The 16,350-nt window shown below is 46.2% G+C and overlaps 1 protein-coding gene across 1 annotated transcript; it reads left to right on the forward strand.

Annotated features, from left to right (window-relative positions):
- Positions 1–5,341: 5,341 nt before the first annotated feature.
- Positions 5,342–6,533, forward strand: LOC109752394 (uncharacterized). The gene is made up of 2 exons (XM_020311285.4): positions 5,342–6,115; positions 6,227–6,533. Exons 1-2 carry the CDS (start codon positions 5,545–5,547, stop codon positions 6,307–6,309), a joined length of 654 nt encoding a protein of 217 aa, XP_020166874.1. The 5' UTR covers positions 5,342–5,544; the 3' UTR covers positions 6,310–6,533.
- The last annotated feature ends 9,817 nt before the right edge of the window (positions 6,534–16,350 follow it).

Genomic DNA, 16,350 nt, shown 5'->3' on the forward strand with positions numbered 1-16,350 from the left:
TATTAAACGACTCATATAAATTTAAGAGCCCCCAATTAACATAGGCAAAGAAGGTTGTTTTTAACAGGCATCTTTTTGACAAACAACTGTCCTTTTTAACACAAATATAATGCTTAGTCGAACCGAACATAAATTAAAATTTGAGAATGTTGAGCATGAAAGCGACTTAGCTGGTTAATGTGCTCGGTGTTGATGACGCGGTCTAGGATTATGGCGGACAAAGACACCCATTGATCTCTGGCAGATCCAAGATGGCGCGTAGTCCTCGGCATGGCTGAGGTCCTAGCCCCCAAGCCGGTCCCGAGGTGACCGAGTGAACATCGCGGCTCGATGAGGTGGCGACACAGCACGACGATGTGGCGAGGCGAAGCCCCCAGTCTAACCGAGGTGATGGAGCAGGTCCACAAAGTGACGCCGGAGCTCTCGGAGTAGGTCGATTAAGCGATGTGAAGCCCCCGGTCTAGCCGAGGTGACAGAGCTGGTTGGCGGGGCAACACCAGAGCCCCCGATCAGCCGATGTGTCGAAAACAGGTCGACGATGTGGACGTCGGTTTGAAGAAATGACGGCGTGGCGATGCCAGCGCATGGTTGGCTTGGCGAGGTGATGGCACATTTTGGTCGACGCAGGGCGGACGACAACATCGGCTCACCGAGGTGGCGCATGCGAAGTAGATTTCCTGCTCATATATAAATAGTGCAAACCAGAAATAATAACGATAATAATAATGGTAAAAATAATCTTTGTATAATTCAATTACACAAAGTAAATTATTAGACAGATGTGGCCTTGCACGAAGGTCGATTTGGCAGTGTGACGGAGCGGCGGTGTACAGATGTTGACGCCGGTCGGCTGACCGATGTGACGGCATGACACAACGATGATAGATTTTTTATGTCCATGACCAGGAGAGGGTCAGGGAGAAGCCGGCCAGATCGATGCCATGCACGCGCGTTGGTACAATATCTCTGCAGAAATAATGTAGTACAAAATAATAGAAAATAATCTGTGTGTAATAATTTTATGTGCTAAACAAATAGCCAAGAAAGATAAAACCTGACCGCGATGACCACAGCAGACTGAAGCAGATAAAAAAGTTCGATCTGGAGCAGTAATCAGATCACTTTGGCCTTGATCTTTTCAGGAGGATTCACCAATATGTGAAATAGCACTACTAGCAATTGAATTACTAATTGATTAGAGCAACTCCAACGGGCTGACCCAAACAGACGGTGCTTTTATCCGTTTTTTGTCCGTTTGGGTCGGCCGTCCGTCCGGCGTCCGCCCTATTTTAGATTTGGGTCAGCAGTGCGCCCAAGCGCCGTCCCATTTCATGTCCGCGTGGCCAGCTGGCCACCCTATTTTAATAAATAGCTCACTTTTACATTGTTTCACACACAACTTTTCCATTCAAACATATAGTCAAATAACATGGTTTCAACTGAATAAAATAGCATAGTTTTACAAGCCGAATAAAAGTTAAAATGTCTCGCATAGTTTTGCAAGCCAAATAAAGAAGATACATCTATTGGTTGCCAACATGAGCCCACATATGCTCAACCAAATCATTTTGCAGTTGCACGTGAGTTTCCTAATCACGCATGTCATGATGAAATTGGGTGAACTGTTCAAACGTTGCCGCTCCTCCATGCTCAGGCACAACATTCTCACCCTGAAACTGAAACCCTTGATCGTACAGATGTTCCGGGCGCTCATCTTCTATAATCATATTGTGCATGATCACACAAGCAGTCATTACCTCTCATAGTTTCTGCGTACTCCAGGTATTAGCAGGATACCGAACAATGCCCCATCGAGATTGCAAAACACCAAAGGCACGCTCGATGTCCTTCCAAGCACTCTCTTGCTCTTGGGCAAATCTTTTCCTCTTCTCTCCGACGGGGTTAGGGATTGTGTTCACAATAGCGGTCCACTGAGGATAGATACCATCACCCAGGTAGTATCATGTGTCGTAGTTCTGACCGTTGATACTAAAGTTCACCGGTGGGCTGTTGCCTTCGGCAAGCCTAGCAAACACCGGCGAGCGCTGAAGCATGTTGATATCATTGTGTGGTTCGGCCATGCCAAAGAAAGAGTGGCAGATCCAGAGATCTTGAGATGCCACGGCCTCTAGTATGACAGTGCAAGCCTTGACATGGCCCTTATACTGCCCTTGCCAAGAAGAAGGGCAGTTCTTCCACTCCCAATGCATGCAGTCTATGCTGCCAAACATCCCTGTGAAGCCCGTGCTGGCATTCATCGCCAACAAACGGGTTGTATCTTCAGGAGTCGGCTCTCTCAAGTACTCAGGGCCAAACACAGCAATAACAGCCTTGCAGAACTTATACAGGGACTTTAGGCATGTAGACTCGCTCATACGGACGTACTCGTCAATGAGATCACCGGGCACTTTGTATGCAAGCATTTGGATGGCGGCAGTGCATTTCTGATAAGAGGAGAAACCAAACTTTCCAACGGCATCCTCTTTGCACTTGAAATAGTCATCATAGCCGACGACCCCCTCTCTAGTACGGTGGAAAAGATGCCTACTCATACGGAAACGGCGGCGGAATTTCTGATGTTTGAACAACGGATTTGTTGTATCAAAGTAGTCCTTCCAAAGAAGGAGATGTCCGCTCTCTTGATTGCGATTCAACGTCGGAAGGTGGTCCGGAATGGAGCCACGGAACAACGGCCGCTGGCTATTGAGGTGGTGATGGACCAAAACGACAGCCAATATCTCCTCCTCGTCATCGGACGACGAATCGTCGGAGTCGCAAATGAAATTATGAAAAAAGAACTCGTCGGCGGAGTCTATTTTGTACCTTGGCAAACTGTCGAACAGCTTGCGGGCGTCGACGAAGGAGAAGGCCGGCAAAGGGAGTCGCGGCGCGCACGAACCAGCTAGCTGCCCTGCCGGTGTCCGACGAGCGTGCCAGTGAGGATCTGGCCGGGGTGGCGAGGCAGCTTCTTGGTCACGGCCGCGGCTGTGTCGGGGGGGAGCGGGGGTGGGAAGCGGTCGGTTCCCCGGTAGCAAGACGACGATGGCGGGCGGCGTTGCTGAGCGGATGTTGCAGCGCCGGCAGCTGGCAGAGTCACCGGAAAAATTAGGCGGCGGCGGCGATGAAGGAGGCGGGCGAGGGTTTGTTGTTGGATGGGGAGAGGCCAATGTGCCACCGACCAGTAGGCCCGGGGGAAGGAGAAGGCGAGCGCGCACGTGTCACTCTCGTGTCCGTGCCGACGCAAATCCGGCTCAAAAATGGGTCGGGAATGGGTCGCCCGCGGATGAAAAGCGGACGCGCGTCCGTTTGGGTAAGCGCGTTGGGCTGACTTTTGTGTCCGGGACGACCCAAACAGACGCGAGCGGATGAAATGAGTCGCCCTATTAAAGTTGCTCTTAGACCATTGACTAGACCTCATGTGCAGTTCTGCAACACTACCACCCAATGGTGTTAGTAGTACTGTTAGCCTATGCACCTTTCCAGTAAAAAGTACTAGAGGATAGCGCAAGTACTAGATCTATACCTCTATACCTACTATTAAAGGGAGGTGATATTTTTGGTTTCGTCCCGCTTAGTTGGTCCTACATTACGTTTTTTTCTTTGGTTTTCGTCCGTGATGCGTCATCCGTACATGGTCTCCTGCCTGGTTCCTACGAGGTGGGATTATTCGATACTGTAGCGGCCGCTGCACCCTGCCTACTTCAAGATTTGAGAAAAAGTCCAGCCCAACCAAAAGCCCATTATAGAAAAAGGTTTGCGTTGCTGATCAGTACATAGCTAGCCTCAAGATCGATCAAGCCGGCGTCGTGGTGTTACGAACATGCATGTGCTAGCCTAGAAATCCATCCAGCAGCTAGCTAGCTTGGCACGTAGGATCCCCAATCAATACGTATGCCGTATGCGTGTATCCTCAAGATCGATCAAGCGGGCATCGTGATGTTACGAGCGTGCATGTCCTAGCTAGCCCAGGAATCCATCCAGCTAGCTCTACCTAAGCTTGGCACGTAGGATCTCCAGTCAATACGTATGTGTGTATTGTCAGTCGAAAGTAATCAGGGAGGCTCTGGTGCTGCACAGGAAGAGGATCAGGGAGGCGGCAGCGCTGGTCCAGGAGTAGAGGATCGTCGAAGGAGGATGTGCGGTAACGCATCGCTTTATAGGGGGTTGTTTGTGGTATCGATTGACAACTAGCCTGGAACCGTTTACAGGGTAGCCGATTACAACGTGCACTTGCCAAACGCCTGTACCTTTTGTGAGGATACTTTTTTATCCCGTTGCAACGCACGGCGTATTTGCTATAAAATATAAAAAAAACCTCAAATGATTTTTTAAAAATGTTTATATTTTTAATTAGGTGTGTAATATTTAAAGTCATGACAAAAAAATATTACCTACTAATTTGGGGTGTGTGGTATTTTTTTTCTCCCATTACAACGCACGGGCTTTTTTGCTAGTGAAAAATAAAGAGAAGGAAAAGAGCCTTCCTGATGCTTTTGACTTCAGCGGTCATCACGTGGAGTTGTAGTTGGCTTTATTACTCGTCATTACAATTCAACCGATGTGGGGCACCATCCGTGTTTTTTTTTAATTCCCAAAGATGGTTCTAATTAATATCAGATGATCTATCAACTAGTCTGGCCTCGGTTTATATAATACACCAGAGGCCTAGGGTTTAGGAGAGTTATTGGCTTGGACGCCAAGTCTTGTGGAGTTTTCCTTGTATATGTCATGGTCTGCCAAAAGTGGCCCATTAGTGAACCGACATGGGGTCCTCGACCCGATCCACCTAATCGGAAGATGACGTGATGAGTACCCCTAGTCCCGGACACCATTAGGCGGTGTACGTTATGGGATGCCTAGACCGGATGGTCTTAAGGCCACTGGATTAGATTGTGTCTGTTATATGGACATGACACATATGTATACTTGTAGGTGTAGCAACTTTGTTTTGCTTAGAAAGTGGCTCTGGGTTGATCCTTGTATTTATTTGTCAGGCTCTGATGAATAATTAATAAAGATGATTGTGTGCATCATGTTGATGCAGAGGCCGAGGTAATCCTCCTTCTTGAAACAAAAAAAAAATCTGTTTTTTCTTACCCATACACACACTTCATATATTACTTGGGTGAGATTAAACCTTAAAATAGCTAGCATCCTCTTGGCCTATGCCAAATTTGTCTACGACCTGTAAGTAGTCAAGCCGAGTGGCACGGGTGGCCTATGGTTAGTAACAACCATCCGGCATGGTTAGCATTTAGAGTTTGTAAAAGAGGCATCTCGATCAATGAAACGGGGTTATACTTCTATTTTTGGGTTGTTGTTCCTCCTCTCGCCTCCTTCATATGAGAGGACCATCACCTCCCTTTCTCGTCTTCCCAACATTCCCGCTCTCCTTCCTCCTGCCGCAGCTGTCGTGATTCGGCAGCTGCTGGGAGCCAACTCGGCAATCCGCCATCCATTCGGAGGAGGGAAGGCAACGTTAGCCGCGGCGCATTCGATAGCCAACACACATTACACCGTTACAGAAAAATCATTGCACAAACAATGGCCAACAGCTGCAGAGAACACAAGCGCGGCGTTCCACGTCCCCCACCATTGTCACTCTTCATCGGTAGGGAGCAAGAGCCAGCGGTCGCGCGGACACACCCGGCTGCTGCCGACAACAGCAACAAGAAGAGGATGTTGTCCAAGCAGCTGTCCATGAAGGAGACCACCCGAGAGGTCAAGTGGGAGAAGCGGCGGCGACAGATACAACGGCAAAGGAGTAGCATGGGCCTGTACGACGCCGACCGTGTGGGATGCGCTAACACGCACGCCACTTCGAACGGTGTGACCGACGAGGACCTGGATGAGCTCAAGGGATCCATGGAGCTTGGCTTCGGGTTCAACGAGGAGAACGGAGGCCAGAACCTCTGCGACACGCTCCCCGCCCTCGACCTGTATTTCGCTGTCAACCGGCAGCTGTCCGAGCCGAAGATGCGGGCGTGCAGTCGCTCGTTGCCTTCCCTTTCTGTGGTGACCTCCTCATCATCCATGCACTCCGGCACGCCGAGCCCGGCCGGCAGTCCTACCGCTCAGCCCTCCCTCCTTGACTCGTTGAAAATTAGCAGTCCAGGTCAGTAACGTCGTACGTTTCCTTTGTTAATTTCTTCCTATTATAGATTCCGAAAGAACCATCAGCTTATGTTATTATGTGGTCGGTTGTTTGGTCCTCTGACTCATGCAGCAGGCGAGAACCCACAGCTTATCAAGACAAGGCTAAGGCAGTGGGCTCAGGTAGTGGCTTGTTCAGTGAAGCACTCTAGCTGAGAGCGCTGGCTGCAATGAACCACCCATCCCGCAGAACCGTTGTACATCCGAGTGTTCCATTAGACGATGATGGAGAGGACATGACCGGTGGTGCAATTAACACAACGTCGTAACCTTGTTGCTCTGGTGACGCCCATGGTTGTTGTGCATAGTTTAGTCTGTATGTATGTGTTGGCAACATTAATGCACCGCCCCCTGTATTGACAGGACAACATTTGATGCAAGGATGTTCTTCTTGTTCACCAACTTCTTTAGAAACACTAACTCTTGCTGAAACATTTCCATAAAAAACTAGGCATGCACACTGGCAAGATATATTCGACTAAAACACACTCATCCAAGGAGACAAATATCCTCCGAAAACCACCACTAACTGTTTTGTACAGATTGTAGGGGAGAAAAGTTGGGCCGATAAAATTTCTGTTTTGAATCAGAGATTTTAGATGGGCATATGTAATACAACACTGAATGTCTGAAATTAAATTGGGCGTTCCGCTATAGTACTTGCACCTCTGACCGTTGAAGATGTTGCTTAAATATGCATATATTGTGTGAATTACTTGTCCACGACACAAGTTACATGATGTTATCATCATCCATCATAAAATGCATGCTTTTGATTGGACTTAGCGCAAATCACTCATGTGGATATCACAATTTCTTCTATGGATTCTCAAGCCTCAGATACAAAATGTGTCTTATTGGGCATCTCCAAACGTTGATGTTAAACAAACACTCATATGTCTGTGGACATCTGGCCGGGAGGACACCATCAAACACTATCCTTTGAACCTTTTCCAGTTCAAACATTTCAAAGTCACAATTTTGACAAAATTTAGACTAGTTCGATATATTACATTCAAATTTAACTAGTTCCATATAAACTACTCAAAATTAAACTAAACTAATGCTGGATGGCAACCTCATAAGCATGGCCTCCGAGGCCACTAGGAATGCAATCCTCATCGCGACGCTTGGGGAAGTCGGGCCAGCCGCGCTGGCACGCTCGTGGGAGATCACCATGAGTCCTCCTCCGCCTTATGTTGTGCCTTATCCTCCTCCTCATGGAGCTCACGCACCAACTTGACGATACTGATCTAGAGAAACTCCCTGTTGATCCGGCGCCGGCGGGGACCAGTGTCTGATTGCTGGTCTTGGACCAGTCGACAGCCCATGCCACCATGAGCTCCTCACCGGCGAGGACCCAATCCGGTGCCACCTACATCCTGGCGAAAGACACCGAGCATCGCTCTATTTTGGTGAGGGCTTTAGATCACCCGGACGAGGAGGAGGGCACGCCACACGACCTCTCGCTGGCGAGATAGTATTCGAAGCAGGTGCACGGTTACTGCTCTTGATTGGCGGTGGCCAGGAGCGGGTGTCAGGCTGGTGACGCGACGGCGAGGGCTGATGATGCAATGGGGATGCCTTGGGCGCCACTGGCTGCCGGTCTGGATGATGAGGCTCTGCAGCGTCAACAACAACAGTTGGACCGGTGCATCTAGAAAAGGGACGCACGAGGCCAGGCCATAAGCTTCTCCAGCTCCTCCTCCCTAGTACGTATGAGGTAGCCGGATAGAGGGGCCTCCTAGTCCGACGACTTGGCCATCTCTTTCCAATCAACAACGTCGTTGTCGGAGGTAGGCTCCTCATTGATGATAGGGGGCGTGGTGGAGTAGGACGGGCCCGACGACATGCGCCGGCGAGGCACATTACCCAAGAAGGCACATGACAGTGATGTTTCTCCGCGTTGCCATGGATTGGAGACCAAGCTCCCACTATCGTCATATATGTTGTTGAAAGTGCTAGTTATCGACTAGAGGGGGGTGAATAGGTGATTTTTATGGAAGTTTTCGAGACAGTCAATGTCTTCGAAGACGCGGAAGCAAAACAGTAACTAAACAAATTATGGCGGAAGATAAGCTACACTAGACATGCTATCAGTGCAACACAAATGAAGTGAGAAGTGAAGACAATAAGCAAACTAGGTAGCAAGGAATAATAGTAACAACTAATATGAAGACAAAGATGAGATCAAAGGGAATGTCTTCACACAGAGATGAGCAGGCAAAGGCATCACGATACAAAATAGCAAGTAAAGGAGTGAAGGGATAGAAACAGTTGCTCGAAGAAGACAAGTGATTTGTTTGACCAGTTCCAGCTGATGTGACAGTTGTACGTCTGGTTGGGGAGGCTGAGATTGAACTCTGAAGACCTGGTCTTCACCTTATTCCCCTTGAGCTAAGATCACTTAGACCTCGCCCAATTACTTAGGTAAGTCTTCAAGGTAGACTTCCAAACCTTGACAAACTTCGTTCACAGGCGATCCACAATGATTCTTGGATGCTCAGAACGCGACGCCTAAATGTCTGGAAGATCACAGTCTTTAAGTGTCATAAGTCTTTGCTTCACTCAGAACAGAATGTCTACATTGATGCTTCATCACTTTGGGCTTTGGGTGTTTGGGTTTTTCTTCGAAGGAAAATCTCTTTCAAAGGCTTCGGAGGTTGGGTTGCTCTCAAACAACAAAAGTCATGCAATAACTCGGAGCAGCCATCAACTTATGGTGGTGGGGTGGCTATTTATAGCCAGGGCAACCTGACATGATTTTACCAAAATGACCATGGGCCATCAATCGATCGACATGTATCCCAACAGTCGGATTTCAAACACACTTGGCAACATTACTTGGGCTACAAGCAATGCTGACTCATCCAACATTAGACGAGATATTCTCTCATTGTCTTCATTGGAAGACATAGGCTTTTGGTAAAGCAATCACTTCAACAACTTTTTTTATATCACCTCAACCCTACTTAATAGTGTCGTGGTTCCTATGACTCAATAAAAGAAAATGAAACCTACAAAGAAGCTATGTCTTCGGGTTCCATTGTCTTCACTCATTATCTTGAAAGGCAACCATTTTCAATAACTTCAGACATTTTTAGGGATCATCTTCGATGGTTAAAATGAATCTCTAGGGACGTCTATCAATGTTATCCTATGTATCTCACAAACATATTAGCCCCTCAACCAAAGTTTATCGTCAATACTCCATAACCAACAAAGGGGTGGCACTAGATGCACTTACAGTTGTCGTGGCGGAATACGACGTGTAGGAGCGGTACCCGCCGAGGTACCATTATCTTGCTTCGTGGAGCGTCCTCTGGCATATTCTTTTTCCCATCAAGGCGGGCGGTGGTTGTGGACGTCGGTGTGCGAGTGTCAACTAAGATTTTGTAGGGGAAAGGACTGGGTGAAGATAGGGTTTTTGGGGTCGCCCATCGAACTTATAATAACCAGGGTAGGCTCGTCAGGTGGCGCCTCGGCCAATCGGGCATGAAGCAGGTAGATGGGAAGTCCGTGAGCTTCCATGAATGCGGAAATGAGCATGAAACCGCATCCGATGACTAGGATTTTGTGTGGGTCCAAACTATTGTGTGGGATTTTGTGTGGGTCCAAACTACTAGGAACCCCCGCCCCCATGACCGTTAGGCACACTTTGGACCGACCAAACTAGCTCTTGTCTGGTTTTAGGATGGTTCTAGAACATTCCCAGACCATTTTCTTTCTTTCTTTCTTTCTTTCTTTCTTTATTTTCATTCTTTCATTTCTTTCTTTTTTGCGTTTTCTTTTCGTTTTTGGTTTTTGGTTTTCGTATTTTCTTTTTTTTAATGTTCACCTTTTCTTTTTCTTCATTTTTGCGAACATATTTTCAAATTTGTGAGCACTTTTTTGAACTCGTCAACATTTTCTGAAATCATTAATATTTCTTGTATTCGCAAACATGTTTATGAAATCATGATTTTTTGAAATTAGCAAAGATTATTTAAAATTCTCAAACATTTATTTAAATCATAAAAAAGTATTCATGAGAACTATTTGAATTGGAAATGTTTTTTGAATTCATGAACGCTATGAAAATTCTCGAAAAATTCTTGCACTTCTTTTTAATTGTAAAAAAAATGAACTCATGAACATTTTTCTGAAATTGTGTACATTTTTTGAAACCCACGAACATTTGTTTGAATTTGGGGAAAAATTTTAAGTTTCATGAACATTTTTTGTTTTGATAAACCTTTTTTGAAATGCATGAATTTTTTTTTAATTCATGGACTTTGTGTGAATTAACAAACATTTTTGAAATCGATGAACTTCTGTGTAACTCACTAACATATTTTGAGTTCTGTTAATATAGTTTTAAAATTAAAATGTTGTTTGAGTTCACGAACATTGTTTTAAATTCTTGAACATTTTTTTAAAATTTTTGATCATTTTTTTATTTCCAGAACATTTGTTTTAAAATTGTGAACAATTTCTAATAATCCATTTTTTAAAAATCTTAAATATTATTTGAATCTGTGAACATTTTTGATTTCTTGAACTTCTTTTCAAAATTCACATTTTTTGCAATTCTGATTTATATAAAAAGAAAAACAGAGAGAAAATAACAAAAAGTAAATAAAGAAAGAAAATGAAAATGAAAAATGGGGGGCGTCCGGCCCCGCCTATGGGTATGTCCAAAAGGGCACGGGGGAGCGCGTAGAGTGCCAAATTGGAGCTTCCCCATATTTTGAGGGCGAACTGGGTGATTTCCAATGTTTGGGCCGCTCTCACCCGATATGAACACCTTAGTTGGAAGATGTCCAAACCACCGAGTTCCCATACAACGGGGTCTACTAAATGAGGGGTACATTTTGTAGGAGCCCCTCAATGGTCACACTCTTAGTCGCCGCCACCGCCACGTATCGCGTGATATGCACTCTCTTGGAATTTCATTTTTTACGAGTTTTCAGGTTTTAGATGGGGTTTTCGGGTTTTTTCGGCTTTACTTTTTTTTCGTTTTCCAAGATTTTGGACCCACAACAAATTGCTTGCAAAAACGTGTTTTCTTTTCTTTTTCTTCCGCTAGAGGCTTGTGAAGGCACATATTTGCTTCCGCAAGAGGCACAACTATACATCTCAAAAAAGGAAAAATGGGGTTTCTTTTTTTACGAGAGGCACATATGTACTTCTTGTGAAGGCACGAATTTGCTTTCGCGAGAGGCACAACTGTGCCTCTCAGAAAAGCAAAAAAAAACGTGTTTTTTCTGCTTTCGCGAGAGGCACATATTTACTTCTCTTAAAGGCACAGATTTGTTTTCCCGAGAGGCACATGTGCCTCTTCGGAAAAGGAACAAAAATGTAAAAAACCGTGCTTCCGGTTTGGTTTTTTATTCAATTTTTTGTGAAAAAAAGTTCATCAAAACCTATCGCACATGGGATTTAGTTTTGAAAATCTCGACGGGATAAATCCAACGATAAGAAACGGTTCGGAATTTGGACGCACGGTTTAAGAGATAAAATATCTTTAAATAAATGAATCTACGAAAAAAGGAAACTCTCTGGTTGTGACAAGTACCGCACATGAAGTACGCCACTTGTCGCAACCTAGGAAGGTTGGAATGACATTTGCAAGGGATATCCCTTAACAAGTGATTTCGCAATACAGTACCTTTGGCGCCAGTTGTGCTGACTGGCCCTAACGCATGAAAGTTAATGGCCCCACCCAGCTATATGTGTTGGTAAATCTATTGACTGGTCGACAAGCTACCGTTGACCATGTAGGGTTGACCTTTGACTTTTAGAGAATAAAAAATGTTTTATGTTTTTGAAAAAAAGTTCAACAAATTGGAAAAAGTTCGTGAGTATACTGAAAATTTCATGAATTTAAAAAAAAATCAAGACATGAAAATGTTCATAATTTGAAAAAAATCAAGAAATCAAAAAAGTTCTCAAGATTAAAAATAATAATTTGAAAAGAAGTTCATGAAATATTGAAATAAAGGTTCGCAAATTTAGAGAATTTTGAAAAACAAATTAACGAATTTGATAATAAACAAAAAAGGAAAGGAAATAGGAAAAAAACACCCAAATCTCGTCCTGGGAAAAATCGGGTAAAACTGTTCAAAAAAATGGTGGAACGTTCTAAAAGGTTCCTAACCGTTGAGAAAAAAAAGATGAACCGGACAACCAGGAACCTGGCACGATCGAGCGAACGAGAAAGAAAAAAGAGCTAAATTGGCCGAGCCCAGGTGGAAGGGAGTGTGTGCCAGTCGCTAAAGGGCATGAATAGGGAGAAATGAGCGTGAGATGCCCTAAGTGAAGCACGCAAACGAACTGCTAGTATCGCATATATGGATGAACCTCGTTGTACACATGTGCTAGAAATAGCTAAACATATTAGACTTCCGCTACAAATAAAGGCAATCTTAGTTGAACAAGGATGGCAATGCGGAAAAAATCACGAGGCGGAAATAAAGGCATAATAACGGCTATGTAATATAGAAGTTTCTTATTCAAAACTCACGAGGCGGAAAAAATCTCGACATCTGCATCCGCGTCGCCCCTTGCTAGGGCGGCTCGGGTGGAAACCCTAATCCCCGCCGCCGGGCACATCCATCCTCACCCTCCCCTCCACTGCCGCTGGAGGAGGTTGCTGGGCGAAGCCCCGGGCGGCTGACGGTGGCCCTCTTCGCTCCCGCGTCCGATCGGGTGAGGCGGGTCACCCATGGCGTCGGAGCATTCCTCCCCGATCTGCGTCACGGTGGCGCGGCTGTTCGCCTCTAGGGACAGTGCAAGGTGGCGGCGTGGTGCTGGGCGGAGGCGGCGGAGCTCCTGGGCTTCGTGGAAGATCTGGTGGCGCCGACCGCTCGGTGGGCTCGTAGGGTCATGGCGGCCTTGGTCGCGGTGGCCGGCAGCTCGGCTGGTCGGCAGCGGCGGAACATGGCCGGTGGCAGCGGCGATGTTCTGTCTGGATCCCGAGGCGGCGGCCCTGGAAGGTGGCGGCGGGTGAAGCTCGGGCTTCCGGCGGCGGCATGGCGTGGTGCAGTCCCTGTCCAAGGCGGATCTGTGTCGGCGATCTGGTGGTTTTTGCTACGGATTGTTTCAGATCAGAGACGGTGACGAGCGTGCGGGATCCATCTAGGCGGCTCTCGCGGTTTGGCCAGGTGGGGTGGGAGCCCTCCTCCCAGGCTCCAGTGGTGGCACACTCAGGCAGTGGCCGGTGTGCCAAGACTCCCACGGTGGCACTGCTGTTGCGGTTGGTCGCCTGATCTAGGCGGCTAGATCTGGGGCTTTGAAGGCAGTCGAGACAGTGCACAGGTTGTCGGGTGGATTTCTTGGGACGGATCCGGGTGAAAACCTGGTCTTCGGTCGGTGGCCGGAGCCGGTGATGACGATGCCCTTATCATCGCTTCCTTCATGAAGGCATCATCGAGGTGAAGCTCCCAACCCCACCCAATACCTCCGGGGGAAACCCTAGATTAGTTGATCGGATGACGGAGGCAATCATGTGTTGTTACCCCCTTGGGGGCATTCCTGGAGGTGCACCCGGGCTTGAGGGACCAGCGGACAGCTTCTTCGGTGGAGTGGTGTTTCTTTCTACATATTCATGGCGGCGGTTCTCGGCAGCGCGGAGCAGTGGAGCCTCGGCGTCAGATGTATGGCGATGGACACGCGCAGGAGGAAGACGTTGTCTGGCGTCGTGCTGGCGTCGATGGTAGAGAGGCCTGACAAGGTCGATGCGTCAGTATCTGCTTTGAGGATGGATCGATGGAAGACGAAGGTGACGACCCTTGTAGCGTGTGCGTGTGGTACTCACTGAGAGTGCGTCGGACCAGAGGTTTTTGTGAATTATAAATAAAATGGCTGATGCATCACCCAGATGCAGAGGCCGGGGGTGCATCCTCTAAAAAAATCTGAGATTTACTCGCTTATCTATTTCACTGGGTGCAGCAATCTCCTCATTAACCCATATCATACTTCAGTTCCATCTCTGAATTCTTGCACTACAAATAAAACACATACAATATCAGTGAAATTAGATAACCTTTATCGTAGATACTCCTCTGCATCAAAATATAAGACATTTTTTAACAATGTGACGGTGCCAGAAAAACGTCTTATATTATATTATGTTATGGAGGGAGTAATATTGTAGAAAGATAGTTAGAGAGTGAAGTTTGATAACCTTCATCGCTTATAATATTCTAAAAAGATAGTTAGATGGTGAAGTTTGATAATCTTCATCCCTGATAATATTCTAGAAATCACAAGGCACAAGAAGGATATTTAATTGCTTGCTTCCTTTGGACTCGAGTGACACAAAATCACTGGATTTGGCTTCTTCACTACACTGGAGGAACCAAGCCAATATCAGTCAGCCAATATATGCAGTGTAGTTTGAATATACTCACTCTACACACATCAAGCAAGCGATCGATCCCATCCTAGTGCAAGAAAACATTAATTCATAAGGCTGGTGATTCAAGAGCTGTGTGCAACACATGGGTTGTGATAGGGGCGTGTGTCTGTTTGGAGCTACCAGTAATTTTCAGAGCGTAAAATGCATCATAAGTCCTATAACTATTTGAGGTGTGTTATGTTAGTCCTAAAACTTAAAAAGTGTTGATTCAGGTCCCAAAAGTTTATAAGTTGTTCATCACGAGTCTTAAGCAGGCTAGACCATTTTCTGCACCACAGAAGCTTTATTGGCAGAAAGCTGGGAAAGGGCTCCAAGGTGTGCTTCAATAATCTGCATCCGATCTTTTGAAAATTTGAACTAAGTGTAAGAAAGCAAAATTACCAAAAGTTGTGCTGATATAAAAACTAATATCGTAGTTAGACAACTGGACAAGCAAAGTACACAAAACAATCTGGATAATCATGGAAGTTCAGGCTATGAACAATTGTGGTGTAAAAAATTGATAAAAAACCAAGCATCAAACAGAAGGTGAAAAAAGATCCATGCCCAAGAGTTGTCTTTTCCAGCATATGCTCGTTCAGCAATGTTATCTTTCCCCCATACGTTCATTATGGATTGAGATCCTGACTTGAGTCACCAGTCATCAGTGAACAGTACGGTGACCTGCCCCCTCTTCACACCGTTTGATCTAAAATCGGCGGACAGATGCGCGTGAACAGTACAAAATCTATAGTGCTCGGGCTACAGTACCGCGTATACAGTAACCGATCTACAGGTACAATCTGCTACAGAGTTCTTTCACAGGTCTGCTACAGAGTTCTTTCACAGGTCGGTGCTACAGGACCAGCTACAGTACATAATCTACAGTGCGTGATCTTGCCTGTCCGTTTTCAATCCAACGGCCAAATCGGCAAGGCACCACACTGTTCACCGGTGCCTTGGCTCAGTCAAGGCACCGGATCTCAGTCCACGTACGTGGTCGCTCTCGTGGGGAGCCACCCGAAAGGATGAGGTGGGCCTCAGAAGTCGACGGCGCGCGTGCGCAGGCACGTGGCCGGCGGCGACGGCGCATCGCCTCACGTGGCCGTGGCGCCGGCCTTTTTGATTTGAACTGCCCGGCCGCGCGGATGCCACTTGCGCGCGCGGCGAGAGGGACGTCGGCCCGATAAAACTAGACGTGATTAGGCACGCGCGCGGGAGGATATCCATCCAGGTACTGCTCTGTTCACAGCTCGCACGCGCGCAACGCCACACACTTTTTTTTCTTTCTAAAAGGCGCGCAGAGCCACTGCCTTCGACTGGACGATTAATGTTTTCTCCGGACGGCTCGACACCTGTATGGAACTCTATATAGATTCTATAGACATTTTTTGTTATTCTATTCTATGAGGGTTTTATAGATATTTATTCTATATTCTATGAGGGTTCTACAGATATTTTTGTTATTCTATTCTATGAGTGCATCTTGGACAAGGACCACTTAACGGACACACTATTTTGTCTGTGGATGGTCCGCATCAGTCCGTGAACACTGATGTGGGAGCCAGCCATCCAATTATGTCCTTTAAATGTTTTTTTTTCTAATTTCACAACACTCGAAACAATTATAGAAAATAGCACAATTCATAAATAACTAATATGAATATCCTTGGTATGACAATAGTTTAGATGTAAATATTACATTTGAGATAGCAAGATGTTCAACAAGATTTTGTGAATTCAACGCAATTAGAGTTAGAACCGGCACATGTTGTCACACACATAGTTATCCTTGAGCTTCATTCCACAACGTATGA

The sequence above is a fragment of the Aegilops tauschii genome, chromosome 2 (genome assembly GCF_002575655.3).
Source record: "Aegilops tauschii subsp. strangulata cultivar AL8/78 chromosome 2, Aet v6.0, whole genome shotgun sequence".
Taxonomy (NCBI): Eukaryota; Viridiplantae; Streptophyta; class Magnoliopsida; order Poales; family Poaceae; genus Aegilops; species Aegilops tauschii.

What these genes read in the sequence shown, in the direction of transcription:
- LOC109752394 (XM_020311285.4), top strand. Translation starts at nt 5,545, where the DNA reads ATGGCCAACAGCTGCAGAGAACACAAGCGCGGCGTTCCACGTCCCCCA. An exon ending in GTTGAAAATTAGCAGTCCAG is followed by an intron (nt 6,116 to 6,226) that starts GTCAGTAACGTC and finishes TGACTCATGCAG; the next exon opens with CAGGCGAGAACCCACAGCTT.